This window comes from Telmatherina bonti, assembly GCF_933228915.1.
Source record: "Telmatherina bonti genome assembly, chromosome: 13".
In the NCBI taxonomy this organism is placed as follows: Eukaryota; Metazoa; Chordata; class Actinopteri; order Atheriniformes; family Telmatherinidae; genus Telmatherina; species Telmatherina bonti.
In genome coordinates this window covers 5,935,417-5,955,875 of record NC_136611.1, presented here as the reverse complement: position 1 = coordinate 5,955,875, position 20,459 = coordinate 5,935,417, and the positions used below count along the sequence as shown (strand labels likewise).

At 46.4% G+C, this 20,459-nt stretch overlaps 1 protein-coding gene across 2 annotated transcripts in view; it reads left to right on the top strand.

The window, feature by feature from the left end:
• Positions 1-20,459, top strand: part of rusc2 (RUN and SH3 domain containing 2) — a 50,589-nt gene that overhangs the window by 21,878 nt on the left and 8,252 nt on the right. For both annotated transcript variants that reach the window (XM_079251368.1, XM_079251367.1), the window contains exons 3-10: positions 386-956; positions 7,268-7,957; positions 10,759-10,932; positions 11,664-11,740; positions 13,270-13,444; positions 13,530-13,635; positions 18,551-18,597; positions 18,682-19,696. In XM_079251368.1, coding sequence (XP_079107494.1) covers positions 386-956; positions 7,268-7,957; positions 10,759-10,932; positions 11,664-11,740; positions 13,270-13,444; positions 13,530-13,635; positions 18,551-18,597; positions 18,682-19,696 — 2,855 coding nt within the window. The remainder of the gene's footprint in view (positions 1-385; positions 957-7,267; positions 7,958-10,758; positions 10,933-11,663; positions 11,741-13,269; positions 13,445-13,529; positions 13,636-18,550; positions 18,598-18,681; positions 19,697-20,459) is intronic.

Here is a 20,459-nt window from a genome sequence, read left to right as displayed (position 1 = left end):
CTTAATTTTTTTTTTTTTTTTTTTTTTTAAGATAGAAAGAACTGAGAAATTGGTCATTTTGCCGAATTTCATTTAGGAAAAAAAACAATAGCCGGACCATCATTCTGCTGATATAACGCCCAAGAAGACACTTAAAAAGATCAACAAAAACAATAAAAATGACAAAGAAAAAATTTATTTTAAAATTGTGAATCAAAAAATCCCAATTTCCGATTTTTTTTTTTTCTTTTTTCCTTCCCCCGATTTGTTTCCCCACCCCTACTGCCGTCACATCTCAGGATTGTTCTGGCATGAAGTCGGAGGGTATTCATGTAAAAAATCCCACCATGAAGCAGTTTAACGGGATTATTTGTGTTTTTAATCCCGTGTTTTTTCCTTTATTCAGCGACATGATGATGATGATGGTGATGGTGATGAGGACAAAGAGACGACCAACCAGGAAGCAGCTAGCGGGGCCGAAACAGGTGCTGCTGTGATTCAAGGCCAGGTGTACGTCAACATTTCCCCACCTACGCACGGACAGGGCGTCGTCGGAGGTGGAGCCCCGTCTGGGAGCCGCCCCCGCTCTCGCAGCTACGACCGCAACCTGGACAAGTCTCCGTCCCCACGGCTCGGCTCTCTGGAGCGCATGCTCAGCTGCCCCGTCCGGCTCAGCGAGGGTGCCGCCGCGACCCCGCCCCCTCCACCGCGTGTCACCTCCTTCGCAGAGATCGCCAGAAGCAAACGGAGAAGCGGAACCGCCGGGGGGTCCCCGTCACTGAAGTCGGCCGCAGACCCTTTCGCCTCTAATTACTCCACCCACTCGCACTCCTCTGCCGATTTCTCTCCCATCCTGGAAAATCGCGTGGAGGCGGCCAGTCCCACGCTGTCGCCGGTTCCCTTTACGAGATGCTACAGTCACGGAAACATCCACCGCCACCTGGACGTGGCGAGGGAGGGCCGGACCAAAGCAGAAGGTAGGCAGAACAGCTGTTTTTAGAGCATCGCATGATCCGTGTAATGCTGACAGGACCGGTTGAAAAAAATAACAACTTAATCCACATTATTATTTGACTCAATATCAGTTGTTAATTATTGGACAGAAATTACCCTTAAACTGACCTTCTGGCCTCTTTTAACCCCTTTAAACTGAAAACTAATACATTTATGTTTCTTTGTAGTTTATATATTTGGATATGTGAACACTTACTTTTAATTTGATAAATAATTTAAATTTAATTTATCGGAATAATTTGATATTTATTTATTTAATATTCATTTTATACTTATTTAATAATTTTATATTTTCAGAATAATTTAAGTATATTTAAAATAGAAAAATAAATTTGATCTGATTTTTAATATTGGGTCAATTAAAATTAATTCATGAATAATTGATAAAAAATGAATTAATTCATTAAAATAAATACATCGGGATTCATAAATAATCAAAAAATAAATACATGGTGATTAATAGATAATAAAAAATTAAATACATGTTGATTATTAAATAATCAAAAAATAAATACATGGTGATTAATAAAGCATCAAAAAATTAATACATGATAATAAATTAATTAAAATAAATAGATTAAATAAAATGAAAGTAACGTAAGATGACAATCAAAATAGTCTCGCAGATTTGTGACAACTGGCATCTGGATTCACTTTGGCTGATTATTGAATATTGGTGATTCCTTTTTTTGCAGGTTTAAGGCTGGCTAGGCTAAAGACCCTCCTAGTTAGAGCAGCCTTTAACTTATAATAGTTTGGTTGCTCATGTACTGATTCTCATTTCTTTTTAAAGTGTACTATATTCTTATTTATCTCCACTTTTTTTATTTCTGTTCAGCACTTTGATCAGCTGTGGTTGTAAAGTGCTTTATAAATAAAATTCGATAGCATGAAAACGGCAAGCAGATGAGTAAAACTGACCCTACAGAGGATCCATTAGCAGACTGCAGCAGGATTTTAGCTGGAAGGAAATTAGATTTATTCAGTAAATCATAATGAACACAGCCGTTGTGTGACGTGTGCAGGATTTAGACTTGTGTGTTTACATGAGACGATGTCCTCGCGTCAGGACATGTAGATGTTTTCAGTTCAGACTGATGCAGCATGAAAGGTTGAAGTGGGCCAAATGTGCTCTGAATAACAATCAAGTGAGAGGAGAAGATAATGATGCAGAACCCCCCTAACCCCACTGTGCTCTATATAATCATGCTGAGCTCTAGTGGTCTGCTGCGTGTGTGTGTGTATGTGTGTGTAAACCTCTGTATGTTGTGATCCAGGGCACCCGGAGGCCTGAATCGTCCCAAAACAAGGACTGTCTCTTTGCTCTAAAACCAGCTGAACATGTCACGTCTTACTTTGACGGAAAGTCATGCTCATGTTGTCGTCTCCTGCGACAACTTCAGCTCGACGTTGTTGTCAGAATCTGGTTGCTTTTGTTTCATCTCCGACTGTTTAAAACCAAAGTAAGGACAGACTCCAGACTCATCATGATCAGCTTCCCTTTCCAGACCTTTCCACTGTTCGATAGCGCAGCTGCTCTGCTGCACATTTACTGGTGCAGCAGGCAAAAAGGTCCCCCTTTAGAAATAATAGATCAAATAAAATAAAATGCTTTGTGACGTGAACCGATTTACTTTCCCTGCTAATAATAATCCTGTCACTGTTGTTGCTTTTTAACATAAGAAATATCCATCCATCTTCTGCCACTTATCGGGTCGGGTCGCGGGGGCAGCAGCCTAAGCAGGGAAGCCCAGACTTCCCTCTCCCCAGCTACATTTGCCAACTCTGCGGGGGGGATCCCGAGGCGTTCCCAGGCCAGCCGAGAGATATAATCCCTCCAGCGTGTCCTGGGTCTTCCCCGGGGTCTCCTCCCAGAGGGACGTGCCTGGAACACCTCACCAGGGAGGTCCAGGAGGCATCCTGACCAGATGCCCGAGCCACCTCAACTGGTTCCTCTCGATGTGGAGGAGCAGTGGCTCTACTCTGATCTCCTCCCGGATGACCGAGCTCCTCACCCTATCTCTAAGGGAGAGCCCGGCCACCCTGCGGAGGAAACTCATTTCAGCCGCCTGTATACGAGATCTCCTTCTTTCGGTCACGACCCACAGCTCATGACCATAGGTGAGGGTAGGAACGTAGATCGACTGGTAAATGGAGAGCTTCGCTTTCAGGCTCAGCTCCTTCTTCACCACGACAGACCGGCGCAGAGCCCGCATTACTGCAGACGCCGCACCGATCCGTCTGTCGATCTCACGCTCCATCCTTCCCTCACTCGTGAACAAGACCCAGAGATATTTAAACTCCTCCACTTGAAGCAGGACCTGACTCCCGACCCGGAGAGGGCAATCCACCTTATTCCAGCTGAGAAGATAAGAAATAAGAATCATTATTTCGTTGTTGCTTCTTCTAAACGTGCTGCGGTAGAAATTTGTTTCCATACTGGTCATTCTGCAGCATGCACCAGTAAAAACTGTGCAACCTGACTGGAAAACAGTCATCATCAGACAGATATGATGTCATTTAGGGGGCGTTTGCACCAGGATAATCTGGGGGATGCAGGGGGACTTCCCTTTGGCTTCTGTTTGAACTGATTTTAACTCGTGTAAACAAAACCGCCTTGATGTCTCCAAGTTAAACCAGCTGCTCGCTACGGGGCAATCCCCCTCCCCCAAATATGCTGTGTTCCAGGTAAAAGTTACAGATTAGATATCGTCTGTAGGCAGGCTGGAGGATTTCTTTTCTTTCTCATTTTTGTGGATGTGACGAGCGTTTTACTGATCAGGTGCCTTTATTGTGAAGCCCTGCAGGTGTTTCCAAACCTTCCTCTCACAGCGAGGAAAAGCTGCTTCAGTTCAACACCATGCAGGTCAAAAGAAAAGATCGAGTTCTGCTTAAAATAAACCTTCAAATCTATTTATTGGTTTTTTGTTTTTTTTTTATCCTAACTTTAAATGATGACAAAACAACATTAATCACATTAAATATAATAAAAATAACGTAATGAAGGAGGGACGGGTGTATTTGCAGGTCCAGATTCCAGTCGGACATGGCAGGCTTAGTCATCGTAACGGGGTCAGGGTGGTAAAGCTGGACTGGACTCTGGTCTCGGTGTGAAGAACATGCCTCTCCTGTTCGCACGCTGTTTTTCCTCCTACCAAACAATAATCTGCATCACGTCCTTCTTCTTCTTGATGCTTTATTGCTATCGTACACCACTTCGTTGGTGATAAAACACTGTGAGCGAACGGAGACCCCCGCCTTCGAAGCGGACCAGAGTTCCCTTCTTTAGTCCACAAATCGAGCGGTCCGTTTAAAGCGAAGCAAACCGTAGCAGTGTGAGAAAACCTCCAGCTGATGACTCTCCTGCTGACTTCACGCTTCACTCTAGGGCTGCAACCAACGATTATTTTAATAGTCCACTAATCTGGAAATTATTTTTTCAATTAGTCACTATTATTTCTGTCACAGGCGCAGAAACCACAACTCCAGGGTGCTTCCTCTTCACATGCTCATGTACGACTGTCGTGCTGCCGTGGTACGTCCACTCTGCGTGGCAGGCGACACATTTCACCTTTTCGGACAGGTTGATTAGCTGGAAAAAAAAAAGTAGGAGGTCCAAAGCTGTTTTCACTCAACTGCTTAGGTTGAGTTGTTCTTCGTTGGTTAAGAAGACGCTGCACAAAATGACAATACTGCCCCCAGCTATAGTTCTTATACTGTCTGAAAAGCCGTGATTGGTAAATGGCGTTAAGTTGCTTGGCGCAGTGTTTTATCAGCAAAGCTGTTACGGGCGTTTATAACGCGAAGCGTCGACAATTAAATTTCGCATCGATGAATTTTTTTTGTCGACTTTGTCGACGAATCGCTGTAGCCCTACTTCCATCTAACAGGATGCAGAACGGTGGGAGGAGGTCGTTTCTCTGGACAACAGGCAGCTCTACTTCGTCTCAGCTGTTTGCTGTGTTGATGTTTATATAAACACACACACACACACACACACACCGACACACTCATGCCTGGAATTCCTTCAGAAGTAACTTCTGTTTGGAAAGAAGGTACGAGAGGAGGAACGTCCTACAGACCTTCAGCTGTTCCTGCTTTTACACAACTCTTCACTCCAAACTGGAAAGATTTCAGAAACATAGTCTGATAACGTTATTTAACAGTTAATTAACCCCCCCCCCCCCCCCCCCCTCAGGTTCCTCTCCTGGTTATTTGGATTAGACAGAACGGTCGCTTGTGCTGCTACATTTGGATCATATCCAAACCCCTAAACAGAGTTCTTTAATGGTTTTGAGAGGAAGCAGATCGTTTTCATGAGAGAACCCTCAAACTGGTTTAACCTATCCAGAGGTCACCATTATCTGTACCCACCTTTAATTTTCTGCATTATTTGCACAAAAGACAAGCAAGTAAACGTGCAAATCTGTTTTAAATTCCTCTGCCACAATGTGCACATTTCTGAAAGGATCTATTTTAGATGTTTACCTTCATAATAAACATGTTTTTTAGCATTAAATCAGACATGACTTTGTATTGTAGACAGATAAAATGCAGATTATGAAAACCAAAGTCAATAAATGTGATTTAAGTGATAAAAAATGCCATTATATTGTATTTTTCGCACTTTTATAAACAACAAACGTAACCAGAAAGTGTGGGATTGGCTGAAAGGGTTTATGTAGTGTTGTTTTTCTTACATCTGGCCCACCAAGAACATAAAAGCACTTCTCTAACTGGTTCCCAGTCGCAGGATCAAAGTAGTAGTTTGATCTTTTAAGGCATTCGCCAAACAACCGCTGTTGTTTTATACGTATAAGCTGGAGAATGGGGATCGCTCTGGACTTTATATCAGTGTATCCTAAAGACTGAGATGATTTCAGACCATAATGAGATGCCATGCAGCTTCTTGGATTATATATTATTCATTAGACTTCATTAGACACTCAGCTGTGGCGTTTCCCTGCAGCCTCTTTAAAAGCCTCGGGGAGGCAGCTCACTCGCTAATGATGCTAACGTGATGCTGCGAAGGAAACGCTGTGGCTGTCTGATGGATTCAGATGTGGAGAGGAGAAGAAAGAGAGAAACTGAGGAGGAGACTGGTAGAGGGTAAAATAAAGGGATGATGAAGCAGATAAGAAGGAGAGAGGGAGTCTTCCTCCTCTCTGTATAACCCTCAGCTCAATGTCGCCACCTGTGGCCCAGAAGCGTCACTGCACCCGGCTCAGGCGGCAGCGGTGGGCCGGCCTTCGGGTGACAAACAGCTTGCGCAACACTGCAGACGTCACACACACTCCTGTCTGTCATACAGCAGCCTGGATCTAGGAACACACACACACATATGGAAACACACTCAGTTTACCGAGTCAGTGCAGAAAGAGGCTTCTTCTTCACGGTTTCTCTCCTGACGCAGGTTTAGCCCATGTGTGTTGGAGTGTGTCTTTGGGTGGGTAGGACGTGTGTGTGTGTGTGTGTGAGTGTGTGTGGGCCTGACAGTGCAGTATGGCTATCTGTGATAAGGCCTGTTGAGCTTTTTTCAGTTATAACCTCTCGTTGAAGCGATTGTAGATGAATTATTTAGTCAGTAGACAGAAAACGAGCTCTAAAGGCTTCGTTAATTTTCTGATTTCAGCTTAATGTTTGACATTAACGTTGATTTAAATGGATTATCTTCCTTTCACGCAGCAGGTAGCAGGCTGTTGTAGGCGACTTATCAGGCGGTCTGCACCATTTATTGTTGTAGAAACTTAAATCTTAGGAAAGCTTTGTTTAAATGTTATTAATTCATTCTGACTTTGATTTATATGGCTGAATGACCATTTTCCTTTTAAATAACACTTTAAATGAAGATTTTTGTGACGCATCTATGCAGCAGGAGACACTTTATGAAGTGTTGTCTCTAAATCATAAATAATTATTTCAGTCAAGCCTAAATGAATGTAATAGTTTTATTAAATTCAATGTTTTTACACCCCAGATGAGCTTGGATATAATATCTAAGATGCAGCAGGACTGATTGGTAGAAGCATACAGATAATATTATATAATCAGGCATTTTCTAAAAAATAAAAAACACTATAAAGTCCACTTGGTTTATTTTTACATTTAAATAAAAAAAAAAAAAATCCAGTTTAATAAAAAAAAAACAATAAAAATAAAAGAAAAGAATATTTATGAAGATTGTAAGGATAAAATTTCTCATGTTTCTTCTCTACGACGACCAGCGTTGACTAACTAACCAGTTCTTCTTCCTGTCGGGTCTCTGCACCATCAGGTGGTCTTTCCAGCTCCTCCGACAGCCGACCGCCGGTGGTCCGCTACAGCAAAGACCAGCGGCCCACCAGCCTCCCCATCCAGCCCTTCACCTTCCACCACCAGTTCACGTCAAAGCCCCCTCAGCCCAAACCTCTGCTGCCGCTGCTCACCGGCTACCATCCTGGCATGCAGGCCCGCTCCAGCTCGGGCTCTGGTTCAGGCTCCGGTTCCGGAGGTCCAGTCGGCGAGCACGGCGAGGACGCGGTTGAAAACGTTGCGCATCAGTACTCTGGTTCTTTCAGCACAGCAGCTCCTCCTCCTCTGGATTCGGTGCGACCTTCGCCTCTCGGGAGCTACTCCCCGGTTCGCCTCCAGGGGGCGACCAGCTCCGGGACCTGCTCCACCTGCACCCCCAGTCCGCAGCCCGCACACAGCCTCTCCTGCCCGCTTTCAACGGGCGTCAGCGTCCTTCACGCCAAACAGGGAGGGGGATCGACTCCATTACCTCCCACACCTCCACCTCCATCCCTGGGAGTGAAGAGAGGGGTGGTCCCACCAACGCTGCCGGCGGTACAGGGACCGTGTTGCCACCGTGGAGCCCTGCAGAGCCTACCATCGCTTCATAGTGACACTCTGAGCCCACTGGGCTCGCTGGACTCTGGGAAGCATGCGGAGGGAGGCAAAGGAACAGGAATCAGACCGCAAAACGGTACGTTTATACCAGCAGCTGTCAGGAGGAAGTGCTGTTTAAAGTTCAGATATGTCTTTTATTTATCACAGACAACCGTCTAATGAGCTGAACATCACTGGATATGAACTTATCCACTACATTTCACAAAATATTCCTTTATACTGTAACCGGGGGGGTCGCCCACTTCGCCGTACACCGGGGGGGGGGTCGCCCACTTCGCCGTACACCGGGGGGGGGGTCGCCCACTTCGCCGTACACCGGGGGGGTCGCCCACTTCGCCGTACACCGGGGGGGTCGCCCACTTCGCCGTACACCGGGGGGGTCGCCCACTCTGCCGTACACCGGGGGGGTCGCCCACTTCGCCGTACACCGGGGGGGTCGTCCACTTCGCCGTACACCGGGGGGTCGCCCACTTCGCCGTACACCGGGGGGGTCGTCCACTTCGCCGTACACCGGGGGGGTCGCCCACTTCGCCGTACACCGGGGGGTCGCCCACTTCGCCGTACACCGGGGGGGGTCGTCCACTTCGCCGTACACCGGGGGGGGTCGTCCACTTCGCCGTACACCGGGGGGGGGGTCGCCCACTTCGCCGTACACCGGGGGGGTCGCCCACTTCGCCGTACACCGGGGGGGTCGCCCACTTCGCCGTACACCGGGGGGGGGGGGGGGGGGTCGCCCACTTCGCCGTACACCGGGGGGGGGGGGGGGGGCGCCCACTTTGCCGTACACCGGGGGGGGGGGTCGCCCACTTTGCCGTACACCGGGGGGGGGGGGGGGGGGGGGGGGCGCCCACTTTGCCGTACACCGGGGGGGGGGTCGCCCACTTTGCCGTACACCGGGGGGGGGCGCCCACTTTGCCGTACACCAGGGGGGGGGGGTCGCCCACTTTGCCGTACACCGGGGGGGGGGGTCGCCCACTTTGCCGTACACCGGGGGGGGTCGCCCACTCTGCCGTACACCGGGGGGGTCACCCACTTCGCCGTACACCGGGGGGGGTCACCCACTTCGCCGTACACCGGGGGGGGTCGCCCACTCTGCCGTACACCGGGGGGGTCGCCCACTTCGCCGTACACCGGGGGGGTCGCCCACTCTGCCGTACACCGGGGGGGGGTCGCCCACTTCGCCGTACACCGGGGGGTCGCCCACTTCGCCGTACACCGGGGGGGGGGGTCGCCCACTTTGCCGTACACCGGGGGGGGTCGCCCACTTCGCCGTACACCGGGGGGGGGGGGGGTCGCCCACTTTGCCGTACACCGGGGGGGGGGGTCGCCCACTTTGCCGTACACTGGGGGGGGTCGCCCACTCTGCCGTACACCGGGGGGGGTCACCCACTTCGCCGTACACCGGGGGGGGTCACCCACTTCGCCGTACACCGGGGGGGGTCGCCCACTCTGCCGTACACCGGGGGGGGGGGGGGGTCGCCCACTTCGCCGTACACCGGGGGGGTCGCCCACTCTGCCGTACACCGGGGGGGGTCGCCCACTTCGCCGTACACCGGGGGGTCGCCCACTCTGCCGTACACCGGGGGGGGTGGCCCACTTCGCCGTACACCGGGGGGGGTCGCCCACTCTGCCGTACACCGGGGGGGTCACCCACTTCGCCGTACACCGGGGGGGGTCACCCACTTCGCCGTACACCGGGGGGGGTCGCCCACTCTGCCGTACACCGGGGGGGGGGGGGGGGGGGGGTCGCCCACTTCGCCGTACACCGGGGGGGTCGCCCACTCTGCCGTACACCGGGGGGGGTCGCCCACTCTGCCGTACACCGGGGGGGTCGCCCACTCTGCCGTACACCGGGGGGGGTGGCCCACTTCGCCGTACACCGGGGGGGTCGCCCACTTCGCCGTACACCGGGGGGGGGGAGGTCGCCCACTTCGGTCCTAGAGGGCTACCATCCTGCAGGCTTTGTTCCTGCTACAACTCATTATCTGCGTTCCCGTTACATTTTTATCCAAAATAAAAGCAACATTTGTAAGTTTTGACGAACAACAGTTGCAACTTGCAGATGTTTTTATTGAACAGTTTTTGGCACATAAGACTCAGTTCTCCTAAAATGTCGTTTTATTAGATTTTTCAGGAACTGCGTCTTATGCCATGTAGCAACACGGTGTTATTTTGGGGTTTTCTACTTGCTGAGTTTGGTCCAGTGTCCAGGCCCCCCCGTTGGGTTGAGGCCTGGACACTGGACCACTGCAACACCTTGACTGGTCTCTTCTCCAGCCTTTCAGTTCCAGCTGAGGTTTTGCTGAACCAGTAGAAGTTCAGCCTTCAACTGGGAGCTTCTGTACGTTCTTACTTCTTTCTCTTTTCTTCCCTTCATTCCTGCAAACCTTTTCCTTCCTCGCTTCACTTTTTCCACCCGCCACCTTCTGTCCTGCCCCCCCCACCACCCCCACCATCATTACAACCCTAACACCCCCCCCACAGCACACCACCTCTCTCCCCAGGCTCTCAAATGGAGGGAGTACCGTCGTCGAAACCCTCTGGGGGTGGAGAGGGTCTCTGGGGGCCACTCAGCTGGTAACGTGGAGCTCAGACGGGGCGGGGGGACGCAAGCTGCCCGACGTAATGTGTTCGATTTCCCTACAGCTCCCGCTGGCCTCGCGCTGGGACGACTCAACGGTGCTCATGATGGATTAAATAGATTTAAAACTTTACGGGTTGTTCATGGAACTCGAGGTCCAAAGTTTAATTTGTTATTGTTAATTTTATTCCTGTATAAATAATACTCTATTTGTTTTTCAATAATAGTGAATAAATTCGTGCTTAAAGCGCCTGCGTGGCTCATAACTGTGTGTGTGTGTATGTGTGTGTTTTCAGTGTGTCCGTCCACCAAGTTGCAGCAGAGCTACAGCGACTTCCTGCCAGACTACTTCTCCATGACGGAGAAGCCGCCTGAGGAGTTCTGCCTGTCGCCCGACGCCTCTTCTTCCTCCTCCTCCTCCTCCTCTTCCTCACAGCCCCACATCTCTGTCGACCTGATGCAGAAACGAGGTGAGGGTGGGGGGGGGGCGTGTTGAAGTAGCGATGGCACGCACACACGTTACATTCCTTTCATCACCAACGCTGATGGTTTTATTTTGTATTTAGTTTAATTTTGATATGAAGTTGATTTGCAGAAATGTGTGTGTGTGTGTGTGTGTGTTTTTTAATAGATTAAATGTTGTAACTAGTCTCATCAGTTTAAAATAAATCTTCAAAAAGCTCCAAAGTTGTTTATAATGTAAATAATGCAATGATGTGCTGAAGTTCAGACTTTCTGTGATTCGTCTAAAGATTGTTGTAGTTTGTGTGTCAGTAAACTTCTGCCTTGCAAACGTACCAGTTTAAACAGCTGAAAATATGGAGAAAGAGAGCTGATGTTCTTATGAGGATAGAGTTTTTTTATGGACTCTGACTAGTTTTACGTACTAATATAACATTTGCAGAACACAGGAAGTTAAATTATCTTGTTTTATGACTGTTTTCTTTAGAAGATTTGCTTCTTTCTCAGTCTAAGTTGAAATATTTTCCTTGTAAATGTTTAATTGTGTTACTTCACCAAGACTCAAATGGTGCAGCTTGTCTGCTCTCTGAAGAAGCAAATGTTTTAGCTTTTTATAGTCCTTTTCTATTGAGTAAAACAGTCAAAGCAGACCTGTTTTTGTTGAAAATCACATAAGTCGTTGCAAAAGAAACTCCAGCGGATCATAAAGCTTTAACTTTGTCCGTCTCTTCTTGATCAGGTTTGGTGAAATCCGTGAACACAGCAGTGGATCTGATTGTGGCACACTTTGGCACCAGCAGAGATCCGGATGTGAAGGTATGAAATTCTGATTTTGATTCAAAACTATGTGAAATATAATGATACAACCACAGTGCGGTCGATAACAAGAGAAAAGAGGTTGAAAGATGACTGTATAAAAGCTGTTGTACTTCACTTTTACAGGTAGATGGTGCCATCTGACCACTCACGTTCTCATTTCTTCCTCACTGAACAACCACATCCGTTCAAGTTTATGTATAAAGTTCTTCATACCCAACACCTCTGTGACTTTTGGCTGTAAATCCTTTAGTTTTCCAGCTGCAAACCACTGGAATAACCTAAAAAATACAGATGAAACATTAATAAAGTAGATTTTAAAAACCTTTTAAGCGAAAATAAAGTAGATTAAATGCCAGAAATAAAGGTTTTTAACCTGATTTTAAGCAGCGGAGAGTTTCAGCAGACCTGCAGGTTGTTCCACAATCAGGAGCAGAAAAACTAAACGCTGCCTCTGGGAACAGAAAGTAGACCTGATGACCTGAGGGATCTGGTGGGTTCATAACAAACCAGAAGATCCTGAACGTATGTTGTCCCGAAACCATTCAATTCTTTATAAACTAACAGCGGGATTTAGGAGCCAGTGTGTAGTCCATTCATAAGTGATGCAGTGTTGTGTCAAAATAGGTGTTCCAATCAGAGCCTTTGTCTTTGGCGCATGACACGTGTTTTTGTCCAATCAGAGCCGATGTTGCTTCAGGAAACGCCTCCAAACAGTGTCAATCACTATGCAATCACTATGTTAGCAGTCGGATAGCTGCCTTCTGTATTTACAAGGCCAATAAATTATGAAAACAACAGCTTTTAGCTCAAACAAACATTTGCATTACTCAAGTAGTTTATTTCAACATAAACGACACGACGGCGTCGTAACAGATGTATAACTTGGTAACAGAGTGCGTGCAGCTGACAGTGATTTCGGAAAGCTGCGGTGCTTCAGTCCCTTTCACCTTTAGTCACGCTTCGAAATTATAATACTCTTTATTTCAAGCAAATGAGCCTCATTTACATAGCAGTTTATTATATTTCAATTTAAAAAAAAAAAAAAGACAAGGTATAGGACATTATGGGGCATTGACAGGTGGTGTTTATTAGCATTTAAACTAAAAAAAAAAAGTCAGGTTTATTTCTCTAGAATACCCTTGGTCCCCAGAGGGTTAACGTGATGCTGAAATTTAGGTCTTGAGTCCATGACTGCTCCCAGATTTCTGGCTCGGTTTTGGTTTTTGAAGCTGACTTTTCATCTTTCTTCCTTGGCTCCAAAAACCTTTTCAGTTTTATCCAGAAAGTTGTGGAACATCCGGGGTTTGGATCGGGCCGGAGGCTCCTGCTGGGTTTAATCAGCCATCAGCAGAGTTACAGTAACTCTTTTTATTCCGTACTCGAGCGAGTTGGAGCATTGAGAGGTTGAACTGCGGGGGGGATGATGATCTCTGGAACTCCAGAAGTCTTTTTACATCAGTTGTGATGAAAACAGGCCATCCTTTGTCCCAGTTTGATCTCCTGATGTTTCTCTGCGTTCCCACCAGGCCAAGCTGGGGAACAGCTGGGTGAGTCCCAACGTGGGTCACCTCATCCTGAAGTACCTGTGCCCGGCCTTGCGTGACGTTCTGCAGGACGGTCTGAAGGCCTACGTCCTGGACCTGATCATCGGACAGCGCCGATGTCAGCCTTGGAGCCTCGTGGAGGCTTCGACACAGCTGGGTGAGCAGATATGACGTCTACGGCTGTAAAACACACCGACTAAGAGTCATGTAGGAGTATTAAATCCCTTCTTTTGTCCCATCAGGCCCGTCCACACGCGTTCTCCACAGCTTGTTTTCAAAAGTCAGCCAGTACTCGGAGCTCACGAGCCACAGCATGAGACTGAACGCCTTCATCTTCGGCCTGCTCAAGTAAGTCATTTCTTCCAGGCTGTTTTAATCATTAATCTGGGTCTGAATGTCACCGTGTGCAGGATGGTCCTGCGTGAACAGCTCCACATATGTCATCATGGCCGTGTGGATACACACACGTGTCAACATTCAAGGCTTCTACGTGATAAAGAGCTTCATCCAAAGATTTAAAAATATGTAAATAAAGAGTAAATGCAGGTAACAAAACTGTGGCGTTCAGTCCGCTAACTCAGGGATCCCCAGTCCTGGTCCTCGAGGTGACCGGTGTCCTGCAGGTTTTCCTAAGTGTCCCAGCTGCAACACACTTGATTCAAATCAATGTGTGTGTAGCAGACATGTGCAGTGTGTTCCAGCAGGACGGCGTGGAAAACCTGCAGGACTCCTGTCCTTTGGGACCAGGGTTGGTGATCCCGGAGCTGATTGACGTGGTGTTAAAATGATTATGAATCAAGACTGATGATGATTACAAAAAAAATAAAAGATAAGAATGATTCAATTCAAGTCAATTCAACTTTATTTATATAGCGTCAAATCACGGCAATGCCATCTCAAGACGCTTTACAGACAGAGGGGAAAACATAATGAAGGCCAATTCATAACAGCCTATATAAGGAAACCAACAGATTGAGTTGAGTCCAACTCAATCTCCCATCCTGAGCAAGCACACTGGCGACAGTGGGAAGGAAAAAACTCCCTTTTAACAGGAAGGAAACCTCCGGCAGAACCCGGCTCAGGACAGGCAGCCATCTGCCTCTGCTGTGTGGGGGGAAGAGGACAGAAAGACAACAGACAACAGGAACTGCTACTCCCGGCCAGGGAGACCTGCTGAGACAGGAGACATACATGTTAATGATGTAACACTGTTATGGGGGGGGGGGGGGGGGGGGGGTAAAAGAAAGAGATAAAGAGAAAAAGAAAGAAGCTCAGTGTATCAGGAAATGTCCCTCAGCAGTCTAAACCTATAGCAGCATAACTAAGGGATGCTAACCATCCCTAGCTATAGGACTTATCAAAAAGATAAGTCTTCAGCCTAGTCTTAAAGGTGGGGAGGGTGTCTGCTTCCCTAACACTAACTGGGAGCTTATTCCATAAGAGAGGGGCCTGATAACCAAAGGCTCTGCCTCCTGCTTGGCTCTTTGACACTCTAGGAACCACAAGTAAGCCTGCAGTCTGCGAACAAAGTACTCTGCTTGGTATATAAGGAACAATGAGGTCTTTGATATATAGTGGTGCCTGGTTGTGGAGGGCTTTATATGTAAGGAGAAGGATTTTAAATTCTATTCTAGATTCAACAGGCAGCCAATGAAGAGAGGCTAAAACTGGAGAAATATGATCTCTCCTGCTGGTTCTGGTCAGGACTCTGGCTGCAGAATTCTGGATCAGCTGAAGGGTTTTCAGGGCATATTTAGGACAGCCCAGTAATAGAGAGTTACAGTAATCTAGTCTCGAAGTAACAAAAGCGTGAACCAGTTTTTCTGCATCACTCTGAGACAGAATGTCCCTAATTTTGGCTATATTACGTAAATGAAAGAAGGCTGTTTTAGTAACCTGCTTAATATGTGGGCCAAAGGACAGGTCAGGGTCAAATATTACTCCAAGGTTTCTCACTGTAGCACTGGAAGCTAAAGTAATGCCATCCAGGTTCATTACGAAACCGGAAAATTTAGCTCTGAGTTTTTCAGATCCAACGAGAATTACTTCAGTCTTATCTGAGTTTAAGAGGAGAAAATTTCTAGACATCCAAGTCTTTATGTCTATGAGACAATTTTGTAGCCTATTGGGCTGATTTGTTTCATCTGGTTTAAAGGATAAGTATAGTTGAGTATCATCTGCATAACAATGAAAGTTTATTCCATGCTGTCTAATAATTTTGCCTAAAGGGAGCATATATAGCGTGAAGAGTATTGGTCCAAGTACAGAACCTTGAGGAACTCCATGACTTACTGTAGTTTGGGAGGAGGACTTGTCATTTACATGAACGAACTGAAGTCTATCAGATAAATATGATTTAAACCAGCTTAACGCTGTACCTGTAATTCCAATCACCTGTTCTAGTCTTTGTAACAGAATGTTATGATTGACTATATCAAATGCAGCACTAAGATCAAGCAAAATAAGTACGGACAGAAGTCCTTTGTCTGAGGCCATAAGAAGGTCATTAGTAACTTTCACCAATGCCGTCTCAGTGCTATGATGAGCTCTAAATCCTGACTGAAACTCCTCGCATAAATTATTTCTGCTCAGGTGGGCATGTAGCTGAGCTGAAACTATTTTCTCCAGAATTTTGGACATAAACGGGAGTTTAGATATAGGTCTATAATTTGCTATCACCTCTGGATCCAGAGATTGCTTTTTAAGTAAAGGCTTGATTACAGCAGTTTTAAATGATTGTGGTACATATCCTGTCACTAAAGACATATTGATAAGATTTAGTAGTGATGTATTAATTAAAGGGAAAATGTCCTTAAAGAGGCTCGTTGGGAGAGGGTCTAAAATACAGGTGGATGGTTTAGATGAAGCTATTATTTTAGTTAATTCAGAGGGTTGGACAGGACAGAAACTATTTAGACACAAGTCAGATCCTGGTTCTAAGGATGCTTCAGAGACCACAACAGGCTCAACATTACAAGTAGAAGGAAGAGTATTGTGAATTTGATCTCTAATAGTGTCAATTTTATTCCTGAAAAAAATACATGAAATCATCACAGCTAAGTGAGAAAGGAATACATGGCTCCACAGCGCTCCGACTCCTAGTAAGCCTAGCTACAGTGCTGAAAAGAAACCGGGGGTTGTTTTTGTTTTCCTCTATCAATGATGAATAATAAGCTGTTCTTGCCGTACGTAAGGCTTTTTTGTATACGATTAAACTTTCTTTCCAGGTTAAGTGAGACTCCTCTAGTCGTGATGAACGCCATCTGTTTTCCAAACGCCTTGATGCCTGTTTTAGAGCTCGAAGCTGGGAATTAAACCAGGGAGCCTTCATAATCTTACCTAATTTCTTCTTCTTTAGGGGAGCAACATTATCCAAGGTTGTACGCATTGAAGCTGTTATAGTATCAGCATGTTGATCAATCTGAGCAGGAGTAAGGCTTAAAGGGGGACTCTCAGTCATGCTAACACATGGTAGATGTGAAAAATTGATTCAATTGATTGTTTAAATTTTGTAATATTATTGTCTGATAAACATCTACTATAGTAGAATTTATTTTTGGTCAGTGAGTAATCAAATAAAGTGAATTCAAAGGTTAATAAGAAGTGATCGGACAAGACAGGGTTTTGAGGAAATACTTTGAGCTTATCAGTCTCAATACCATATGTTAGAACAAGATCAAGAGTATGACCATGAGAGTGAGTGGCTCCATGGACATTTTGTGAAAACCCAATTGAGTTTGGAATAGAGCTAAAGGAAATGTTTAAACTATCATTTTCAACGTCAACATGAATATTAAAATCACCTAGTACAATGACCTTATCAGTAGTCAGCACTAACTCAGACAAGAGATCAGAGAATTCGGTCAGAAACTCGGAGTAAGGTCCAGGTGGGCGATACACTAATGCTAAAAGGAGCGGTTTCTCTGAATTCCATTTTGGATGAGATAAATTTAATGTCAGGAATTCAAAGGATTTATAGTTAGTTTTGTGCTTAGGATTAATTAAAAATTCTGACTTAAAGATAGCTGCAACACCTCCTCCTCTGCCTGTAGTTCTAGGAATGTGAAAGTTTAAATAGTTAGCTGGCATAGCTTCATTAATACTAATATAATCCTCTTGCTGTAACCAGGTTTCCGTAAGACAGAATAAATCAATGTGGTGATCACCTATCAAGTCATTGACTAATAAAGACTTATTTGGGAGGGATCTGATATTCAGTAGGCCACACTTTATTGTCTTATTTTCAGATTTTATTAGATCCATTGTTTTTATTTTTATGAGGTTTTCACGATTAACCCCAGAAGTGTTTTTGTGTTGTTTAATTCTTACTGCTGGGAAGTTGTATAAGGTCGGAATGGGGTTTTGGGTGGGCGGCGGCAGGTGGGAAGCTGCAGAAAAGTGTGTAGGACTACAATTCTGCCTCCTGGTCCCAACCCTGAGTTGTCAATTTAGCTGACTAATAAAAGAGTCCATATTGCTAGATAAGAGAGCGGCTCCATCCAACGTGGGATGGATGCCATCTCTCCTAATAAGACCAGGCTTTCCCCAAAAAGCGCTCCAATTATCTATAAAACCCACGTTGTTATCGGGACACCACCTAGACAACCAGCGGTTGAAAGATGTCATCGCTGATTAAATTTGGCAAGGGACCAGAGAAAACTACGGATAATAAAATAAAATAAAATGATAAAAATATTCAGATTATCAAGGGCAGCTATATACATGAGATGTCTCCCTTGACAGAGCAAATCTGTCTGGCAAAAATATGGCATGCAGATTGCTGTTCTGTATGCTGAGATGCTGGACAGGTTAAAAAAAAATGTTTCTGAATCCATTGGGCCTCATTTTGGGGCTCCTGAGCAAGCATGCAATGTCTAAGGACGAAAAAAGATTGTACTTTGTGCTAACCTTGGCTGCAAGAAAGAACATACTATTGCAGTGGATCAATGAAAAAGGACCAACAGTTAAAGGCTGGCAGAAGGTTTTACTGGACTTCATGTGTCTAATACAGTCAAATACTGACAATTTCTTTCTATTTGGGATCCTTATTTAAGATATGTGGAACCTGAAAACTCAACTATTCAGTTAATTGTGTATTCCATGTGTTGTTTTGTTGTTTTTTTTTGTCTATAGTGTCAGAGCCAGTCAGTTTTTTGGTGGTTGTTTGTTTTGTAAAGTTCAAAAACCCAATTAAAAAAGAAGAAAAAAAGTTTCTGAAGCAGTTTGGCGCGTCTGAGTTGTCATGATTTGTCTTCTGTTCCAGCCTGAAGTCTTTGGAGTTCTGGTTCAACCACCTCTACACACATGAAGGTAAGATGCCCGTTTGGTTCATTCTGAAGTCTTGTCACGTGGTTCTTTCCTTCGTCTTGTTCTGATGTTTGTTTGGTTTTACAGATATCATAGCAGCACACTACAGCCCGTGGGGTTTCTTGCCCCTGTCACAAGGAGCATGCCAGCTTCTTTTCGAAGAGCTGCTCCTCCTGCTGCAGCCGCTGTCGCTCCTCCCCTTCGACCTGGACCTGCTGTTTGAGCCGCACCTCCTCCAGAAAGGACAGGAGCATCTGCGCTGCAAGGAGCAGCTGTGTTCTGCAGGCCAGAGCGTCGACCTTTCCACTCGCTCCACCTTCCAGCTCATGAGGGGGTGGAGCACCACCGCCAGCGAAATGTGCAAAGACTCGAACGCAGAGGCAAAGAAAGGGAGAACGGGACTGAGGCGAGAAGGAACGTGGCCGAAAATGGAAGGAGCCGTGTTGAGGAAAGACGCGGTGAAGTCCAGATGGAGCAGCGGGCCCGTCAGCAGATCAGCAGGGACGGAGGTTGGGTTTGCTAATCTCTGGAAGGAGAGGGGGGCGGAAAGTCAGAGGGTGAAGTGTGTCGGGCAAGAAAGCCGTGGCGATGGCGAGGATGCACCACAACGTGGCCGGAGGAGGGATCCTCTAGATGAGGGGCGTCAGCGTCAAGACAGGCAGGCTGGTTGGTGGTACCAGCTCATGCAGTCCTCCCAGGTCTACATTGACCAGTCCGCAGAAGGGTCAAAGTTCATCAAGACAGAAAAAAGGAAGAAGTCTTCAGAGAGACGACAAGGCCAGCCGCCACCCAGAAGGGAGGGTGTGGTGGAAGGTGCCGAGTCTAAACAGGAAGGGGAGGGAAGGAAAAGCAGCAGCTCTTGTGTGGACTCAGCCGCTGCCAGAAGACGGCCTTCATGGATGGGCAGCCCCCCCGAGTCTGTCCTGAACCAGGACCAAGGCACAGATCCTCTGGAGGTGCAAGGGACTGGAGCCCAAGCTGCAGCCCAGGAGGAGAGCCCCTCACAGGGGCAGAGTTTACGCTGGAGTCGGCTCTTTGGTTCAAGCGTTGGCTGTCAGAGAGCAGAGAGATCTGAGCAGAGAACCAAACCCCAAAAGACCAGGTGAGAAAAAGTCAGGAAAACCAGGAAGCCTGGTCCCTCCACTTGAACAAACACTGGCAAAATATCTCGTAACGATGAGATTTAAAGTCATAATACGAGATAAAAAGTCATAATAGTAGGAAAAAGTAATAGTAGTATTAATAATGAGATGTCATGTGATACAATCTATTGCCTTTGTAATATATCATGACTTTCTATGAATAAATGAAAGATTGGTTCTTGGTTGCTGCTATACAAGGAGATCGCAGCGTCTTTCTTAGTGTAAAATGACAAACGTGGAAGGTGGCTGCACTAGCATGCGACAGCTGAGGTGTAACATGAGTTCTGTTCAAAGACTGTATATAAAAAGATGGACGGAGCCTCCGTGACGTCACCCGTAGGTTTCTGAAGAGCTGAATTGAAGCTTGGTGGGCGGTTCCTACCATCACCATCTTGGCAGGGACATGCCAAGATGGTGGGCAAAGAGGTGGAGCTGAGAGGGGGGCTGTGAGCATCATGGTGGATGATCTACATCAAGCAAACTCCGAGCTTTCTGTAGCTAAAAGCTAACAGAGCTAACCCGGAGATAACAGGAGCTAACCAGCTAACGGAGGTAAGCGGGCTAAAGCTAAGTCACATTGTTAACCGGCTAAAAACCGCGGTTGTTCTACGTTCTTCTTACTTGAAACGGGAGATTGGGTACCTGTCAATCAAAAGGATACGCCCCTAAATATGCCAAATTTTGAGATTAAATTACTTTTAAACGGGCGTGTTAGAAAGAAAT